Genomic DNA, 8,290 nt, shown 5'->3' with positions numbered 1-8,290 from the left:
GTGTGTGTGTGTGTGTGTGTGTGTGTGTGTGTGTGTGTGTGTGTGTGTGTGTGTGTGTGTGTGTGCGTGTGTGTGTGTGTGTGTGTCTGTCCTAAACTCTTTCATGTCAAAGACCCCCACATTGACAGTGACACTAATTAGCCCGCGGACCCCATTTGAAGAGATATGCCAGGGACCCCCCATAAGAGAAGGTTTTTACGGCTCTATAGCACTGCAGTGATTCTCAGCCATTTTCATTTCAAGGACTCCAGGTTTGACCTGAATTAAGCTACGGTCCCCCATTTATATCTCTGGGAGTCAGACCCTTAATGTATATTGTAAAAGCAATGCTAATTTAGAGAGTGTACAAATGGAACCGAATGACCATTCGGCTCTGAGTTACAGACCCATGATGGTACATTTGGTTCACTGGGGACCCCTGGAACTCTCCAGAGGTTCCCAAAGTGGGGGAACCTCTGGTGTACGGGACACAGTTAGGGTCGATTCATACTCCTATTTTAGAGCCGAATAAAAGTCGGTTCGGCGCTGTAGAGCCTACAATTTGACGTCATTTGAGGTTCGGGGGGGCGGGTACCGTCCTAAAGTCGGCTCTTCGGTGCTACTGAAATTTTCTGACGAGCCGAAATCATTTCGGCACTACAGCGCCGAAACAAGAGTATGAATCGGCCCTTAGCCCTGGTCCAGTGCGTTTAATAGCGAGGCTCTCACTGACGCCCTGCCAGGAAAGCCTCCGCTGCTCACGGGTGAAAATTCCACTGCCGACTGCGAGGGGTCCAAATTTACCCAAAAATAAACTAAACCACATCTGTACTCACCGAAACAAAGCCCGTTTTGTGTTGGTGAAAGTCTATTCTCCAGCCTGGGAAGCCTCTCAGGAGGACCCCAGCTTCTCTATAGAATATACTGTACTTGTTTGGGGCATAAAATAAAATACAATATTTTATTTAGAGCGTCCTCTACAGATCTGGTCAACATAAAAATTACCCTTTGACCAGATCTGTAGAGGGCGTTTTATTTTATGCTCAACAAAAAGTACATTATACAGAGAAGCTGGGGCGCTGAGTATCTTTCACCAACACAACACAGGCTTTGTTTTGGTGATTAGTGGAGTAGTTTTGTTTAGTTTTGGTAAAGTTGGACCCCTCGCACGGCAGTGGAATTTCCACCCGTGAGCAGCAGAGGCTTTCCTGGCAGGGAGGGCGTGAGAACTCGCTAAACACCGGACCGGGGCTAGGACACAGAGTGGGAGAGGAGGCCATAAACTAAACATATAGCTGCTGACGGTTGAGTTTAGTCATCACATTCTGTAGTTGTATGTATGTATGTATGTATGCATGTATGTGTATGTATGTAGGCCTACCCGTGTCAGAATGTTTTGTAGTTGTATGTACAGTGTAGGTCTGTCTAACCCTGTCAGAAATCAGAACGTTTTGTACAGTATAGTTGTGGCTGTGGATATCAGCAGTGGTGTAGAAAAAAAGACGAATTGTTTTACTTCAAATAAAAGGTATCAATACTGTGATGTAAATAGTAAAATTTAGCCTACTGTTGTTACAGAAACAGAAAAAAGAAAATCACACCTGTGTGAAGTGAGGGGCGCTATTATCATAATACATTATCATGACGTAAAATAGACACTATGTATATTTATACAGACACTATGACGTAAAATTCTCCATTCATTGTCAATGGGAATTTAATGTTTGTGTTGGACAAAGTCTGTGGACAGACACCAAAAGCTGGATATAACGTCCCCAAGGGGGGGGGGTCCCGTATATATTCGTACCCGGGGATAAAAGAGTTAAGTGCAATCTAAAAATATAACGCAAGACAACAGACAACAAGAATCGAGCCAAGGTCCAAACCTCCAAGGTCCAAACCATTTGAGATTCTAGTGGGCGTCCTACTGGCCCCCTTCCTGTTCGTTGTAGCGATGGATCATGCACTGAGACTCACAATCAAGGGCAGAGAGGAGGCACTGGGGTTCACTCTTGGCCAGAGGAAGTCAAGGAGAGTACACCTCATCATGGTCATGGGGCTGAGACATGGCCCTCACAGTGGAGTGGTACTGCTGTATGAAGCTGATACATGGACCCTCACAGTATACAACAGGAAAGAGCCCTCAAAAACTCTAACCTGATGTTAGATTGTGGAGGGCAGTGATACAGAAATCCCGAGTTGTTGTTGACTAGACACACGCACTCTCGCAGTAACTATTGTGTTAAAGAGAACGATATACAGAAGCATATTGGTTTTTCAGAAAACTATCAGGATTTAGAAGACATTTTTAGAATCGTCCTCAGGTCTTAAACCTCTTAAACCCCAGGGGGGTCCAGGAGGGAAAATCTAAAATATCGGAGTTGGAACCTAAGACCTTGATCAGCACGATTTACCCGCTGAGAGCTGTTCATGAGGTGGACAGCCTCGGCCCCGCCGGCGGGAGATTGGGGTTCAAGTTTAATTTAATGGGTTAAAGGTCTATTTGTTTTAGAGGTATCCAGAAGAAGATGATGGTGTGCTGGCCGGTAACTCGTTGACTTGGGGCTGCTGAGCGTTGCACGCATGGATTCTGAAATGGAGCCTGTCCTCCATGGAGTAATGTTTATACTTTATCTTGGCTTTCTCCATGTGGGCAGTAGCCTTGGTGACGTCTCCCCGCTGTTTGCAGAGTAAGCTCAACTCAAACAGAGTGAAGGGAACCAGGTAATGGTCATACCTGATTCGATGCTCACTGGACAGCACTTGTGTGAAACACAGCTCGGCCTGCGGGAGTCTGTCCAGGTGTTTGAGACAGACGCCTTTCAACATCTGGACCAAACAACAGTCATCTGCGTGGAACTCTGAAGGGTCGGGGTCGCTGCACAGCGTTTCCTCCGCCTTCTCCACGGTGACGAGGAGAGCTTCGGTGAAATCGGCTCTCTTCCCAAGTATGTCGAAACTATTCCACATATACATAATCTCCAGTGCAGGTATGACAAGTCTAACTGGCTTGGTTGCGTTGTATCTTCTGGATTTCCTGATAGCAAACTTCTCTGCCGGTATAGACTTGCCCGCCACACACTGTTTCAACCCCTCTACCTGCCTGAACAGTTCCACCAGGTTCTCTCCCGTTTCCGCCACTTCATCTTCTGACATCATACTGAGAATCGCTGCTTTCTGGTACACATGCATAGCCTTGGACAGTTTGCTCTCCTTACACAGAAGGTCAGCATACCGGTAGGCCTGCGTCCAATTCTGCTGGTAGGAACGACACCACATCAACTCCCAGTAACACATGTGATGGATCAGTATCAACTCCTGTTGGGATCCAATACACTCCTCATACCCAGACATGGCCTTCTCAAAGTTTCCCTTGAGTGTTGAGATGCGAGCCGAGAAAAAGAGAGACATTGAGCTGTTGGGGTATTTCTGATGCAACGGCTCCAGTAAAGCATCAGCTCCCGCGAGGTCGACTTCTCCTGTTCCCATTATCAAGTTGGTATACGTGTGGTAGGAGAGCAATGTCAGAGTGCCCATTTCCGATCGCAGAGTGCAGCTAGATGCCACCTCTCTGAGCTGAGATAGACCAAAGTCCCTGTTTCCTGAGTATCCAATGAACGCCAACAACCCCAATATTCTATGAGGAAGAAGAGATAGCATTAGGTTGAAGGAGCCAATGCCCAACTTGACTCCACCCTCAAACTGTCTGAACAAATCAGAGCTGCTGACTTTATCTTCAGAGGAATTCATCACCTTCTGACAGTCCTGGAAGATCCCATAGCTTCTTCTGATGTGAAGTCCTCCTTTGATCAAACTGATCACGTTTTCATCGTGAAATGTTAGCACAGCTTTTAGCAGCAGACACTCGGCATAGCAGATTTCTGCGTGCAGCTCCTCTTCCTGTGGGTTGAGCTGTGTGAAAACAATACTGAACAGAGAACCAAATATGGAGTGTTTCTTTCTGAACCTCTGACATGTGTGCAAAGCATCATCGAGGGTCGCCATGGCAACCTGGAGTTCTCCATGATCATTAGCCATCATCACCCGGATAGTGCTGTACACCAACGCGTGGTACATACTGTCTCTCCGCCATGGTTGGAGCAGGTCCAGAGCTTCTGAGAACTTGTTATTGAGGACCAGATCGATTGCACACTGGGTCTCCTTAATGGCCGAATGCAGGTCCATCCGACAGGAGCCAGGTATTGGCTCTTCAACAAGGTCCCCCACAGCTGAGGCACTGTTGTCGACATGTGTCATAGTGATATAGATCTGTCTTCAGTGTCCAGGCAGATTGAGTTACCACATGTTGAAGGTCTGTCCTCACGCTACATACTCATCTTATATAGGCTGACCAAGCTTTGGTCTGACGTCACACTCAACAGAAACCATGCATTGCTTACAACGCCAATGTGGGCAGGCATGTTATACATTTCCCATTATTGTCCAGGACATAATGGGGAAAAAAATTATACTATACTATGTTATCTGCACAGATTTGTCTCTTAAAGGATGCCACATTCTATTCCAGATGTAGGCCCGTTGGGAACTGGCCTACTTGGAACGATGCAAGTTGGAAATGCGTGCCCCACCCAGTTATTACTTGCGCAAGCAAAGCGTGCACGTACTGTGGTCGGCTGCGTATGTATGGTATGTCCTCAGTGGTCCCTAATTGGCTGTTGTATGGTATGTATGTCAATTAAGATATGTTTCAATGTTGGGTGGGTAAAGGGTAATAGTCCGGCAGCCGAGGTGGACGGGTGGGAAATTTGGTATATAGTCTTTTTTATTGGCCTAACATATTGTCTATATACATACATTCATAAATCCACTTGCTGACCGGCTGTCACTATTGGGCAATTTTCTTATAGGGGTTTCTTGTGACCCTAACATTAAGGCAGGCAAAAATGTCAAACTTTCCTTTTGCTTTAAGTAGCATGTGACATTTTGCATGATTCTGAATAGATTCCAAGCATTAGTTTTGCACAAAATGCTTTCCTTGGGCTAAAAACGTCCATAGACGTCATCAGTGGGGCCACCCGCACACCAGCCTTTCGCTTTTCCGTTATTTTCTCCTTTTTTTCCAAATCCTCCGAAATCGGGAAAAACAACATGACCTTTTGTGCCAAACTAATGCTTGGAATAGATTCAGAATCATGAAAACCCCCTAATTTGACATGTCACATGCTACTTAAAGCAAAAGGGAAGTTTGACATTTTTGCCTACCATAGGATGTTAATGGTATAGGGTCACAAGAAACTCCTATAAAAAAATTGCCCAATAGTAACAAAGACTCTAAAAGTCTAAATGATTTAGAACAGAAGTTGTAATAGACATTGGTTAGCAGTAACTGATCACTCTGCTTGTGCACAGTGCCAACTTGCACACAAGTAGGCCATATATGGCCTAGTGCAAGTTGGCGTGTGACGTCAGACCAAAGCTTGGTCAGCCTATGTAAGGTAGGGTACGTACAGTTTATCGGTATGTGAAGACTGGCCTGGTAGAAATGGCACAAGTAGGTAAAGCCGACTCTGTCGAGGCAGACTACCGTACAGGTGCCAAGACGTCCGGCTCGCGTCAGCAGGTGAATCTGCATTCGGCCATTCAGGAGACCCAGTGTGCACTCGATCTGGTCCTCAACAACAAGTTCTCGGAGGCTCTGGGCCTGCTCAAACCGCGGCGGAGAGACAGCATGTACCACGCGTTGGGGTACAGCAGTATCCTGGCGATGCAGGCCACCATGACGTTTGAACGCGCAGACATCCAGATCGCCATGGCGACCATCAACGATGCTTTACACACATGTCAGAGGTTCCGAAAGAGAAACTCCATCGTCGGTTCTCTCTTCAGTCTCGTGTCCAATCAGCCCGTCCCGCGGGAAGACGAGATGCACAGCGACATATGCTATGCTCAGTGTTTGCTGCAAAAGGCTTTGCTAACCTTTGTACAGGACGAGAACATGGTCAGTTTTATCAAAGGAGGACTTAAGATCGGAATGAGCTATCAGATCTACAAGGACTGCCAGAAATCGATGAATGCCACTCGGGCTCAAGCCAGGAGCTCCGATTTGTTCAGACAGTTTGAGGGTGGAGTCAAGTTTGGCATCGGCTCCTTCAACCTGATCCTATCTCTCCTTCCTCAGAGGATATTGAGGTTGCTGGAGTTCATCGGAGTCTCAGGAAACAGGGACTTTGGTCTGTCTCAGCTCAGAGAGGTGGCATCTAGCTGCACTCTGCCATCGGTCGTGTGCACTCTGACACTGCTCTTCTACCACACGTATACCACTCTGATACTGGGATCAGGAGAAGTCGATCTTGCGGAGGCTGAAGCTTTATTGGAGCCTTGCCAACAGAAATATCCCAACAGCTCAATGATTCTCTTCTACTCGGCTCGCATCGCAGCAATCAAAGGAAACTTTGAGAAGGCCATGTCCGGGTATGAGGAATGCATTGGATCCCAACAGGAATGGATACAGATCCATCATCTGTGTTACTGGGAGTTGATGTGGTGTCATTCCTACCAGCGGAATTGGATGCGGGCCTACCAGTATGCTGACCGTCTGTGTAAGGAGAGCAGATGGCCCATGGCTATCTACCTGTACCAGAAAGCAGCAATTCTCAGTATGATGTCAGAAGACGAAGTAGTGGCAACCGGAGAGAACCTGGTGGATCTTTTCAGGCAGGTAAAGGGATTGAAGCGGTGTGTCGCGGGGCAAGCTATACCTCCGGAAGAGTTTGCCATCAGGAAATCCAGAAGATACAATGCGACCAAGCCAGTTAGACTTGTCATACCTGCACTGGAGTTGATGTATATGTGGAATACTTACTCCATCGCTGGGAAGAGTGCCGATTGCACCAAAGCTCTCCTCGCCACCATAGAGAAGGCGGAGGAAACGCTGCGCGGCGACCCCAACCCTTCAGAATTCCATGCAGATGACAGTTGTTTGGTCCAGATGTTGAAAGGCGTCTGTCTCAAACACCTGGACAGACTCCCACAGGCCGAGCGGTGTTTCACACAGGTGCTGTCCAGTGAGCATCAAATCAGGCATGACCATTACCTGGTTCCCTTCACTCTGTTTGAGTTGGGCTTACTCTGCAAACAGCGGGGAGACGTCACCAAGGCTACTGCCCACATGGAGAAAGCCAAGGTGAACTACAAAAACTACTGCATGGAGGACAGGCTCCATTTCAGAATACATGCGACGCTCAACAGCCTCAACGAGTCACCGGCCTGACTCAATTTCCACTTAGCTGGTATAAAACATGAAAGGAATGTATAAGCTACCGTATAGGGTCCGGTGTTCTCCGTCTTGTTTGTGACTTTTTGTGAGTGCCGTGACTTTTGCCATGGTATTTTGGTACAGTACATAAGGAGGAATATCTTTTTCAAAAAGTATACAGTATTTGTTAAACAGTTGGACACGCCCACCAGTTCATTAAGTATACCTGGGTTTGCCTGGTGGGTGGTATCCACCTGAACTGAAGCCGCACCGACAGCTGTTGTTGTATAATAAAGGGGAGGGGTTAGTGGAGGGGATGATAGTGTGATGTCACTATATCACTGTTTGACTGTCAAGGTTTCAGCCTCCAGGAAGAAACTCTAAATACAAAGGGGAGACATCATTGCACTTAACAACCACACCAAGGGGTCTAATGAAGTACTGTCACCTCATAAACCCATGAAAAACGGGGTTTATGAGTAAACTAGGCCGTCTGACTCATAGAATTGTAAAACGCGGCCGTTCAATTGATCTAATTGTAAAACGCAGAAATTCGATTGATAGAATTGTAAAATGCAGCCTGGGCCGTGGCCTTTACTGCATGTCACCGCCCCATCTCACTCCTCATTTCCTGTCAGCCTACTGTCTGTCCCTCTATAAAAAAAAAGGCGAAAGCCAAAAAAAAAACCATAAAAAAAAAAAATAATAATAACGTAGCCGTTTGATTGATATAATTGTAAAACGCGTCCGTTCGATTGATAGAATTGTAAAACGCGGCCGTTCCACTGATAGAACTGTAAAACGCGGCCGTTCGATTTGAGGGATTTCTGTGGCGGGGGAAGTAGTGTCTAGGGCGACATGAAAAGGCAGGATAGGAATGGTGGGAAAACACATAGTATACAAATAAATAAAAATGTAATAATAATAATAAGAAGAAGATTGATACAAAACCCTGGGAGGCTGCCTCCTTCGTTAGATGTGTCTGGATGTCCGGGTCTTTGGGTTGGGCACCAGGCTAAAGTGGTCGTTGGTCAGAAAGGCAGAGTGGTAAAAAAAAGGAGTGAGAATGAAAGATAGTTTTTAAGGGGTTAGAAT

At 46.6% G+C, this 8,290-nt stretch overlaps 2 protein-coding genes across 2 annotated transcripts; one reads left to right on the top strand and one right to left on the bottom strand.

Annotated features, from left to right (window-relative positions):
- Positions 1 to 2,487: 2,487 nt before the first annotated feature.
- Positions 2,488 to 4,164, bottom strand: LOC308335951 (tetratricopeptide repeat protein 39B-like; the record flags this gene model as incomplete). The annotated part of the gene is made up of 1 exon (XM_080793176.1): positions 2,488 to 4,164. One exon carries the CDS (start codon positions 4,162 to 4,164, stop codon positions 2,488 to 2,490), a length of 1,677 nt encoding a protein of 558 aa, XP_080649302.1.
- A 1,318-nt stretch (positions 4,165 to 5,482) lies between these two features.
- Positions 5,483 to 7,210, top strand: LOC308335950 (tetratricopeptide repeat protein 39B-like; the record flags this gene model as incomplete). Its single annotated transcript, XM_080793175.1, has 1 exon — positions 5,483 to 7,210. One exon carries the CDS (start codon positions 5,483 to 5,485, stop codon positions 7,208 to 7,210), a length of 1,728 nt encoding a protein of 575 aa, XP_080649301.1.
- Positions 7,211 to 8,290: the final 1,080 nt, after the last annotated feature.

This window comes from Protomyctophum bolini (genome assembly GCF_963924005.1).
Source record: "Protomyctophum bolini genome assembly, chromosome: 20".
Classification (NCBI taxonomy): Eukaryota; Metazoa; Chordata; class Actinopteri; order Myctophiformes; family Myctophidae; genus Protomyctophum; species Protomyctophum bolini.
This window is presented reverse-complemented; position numbering and strand designations above follow the sequence as displayed.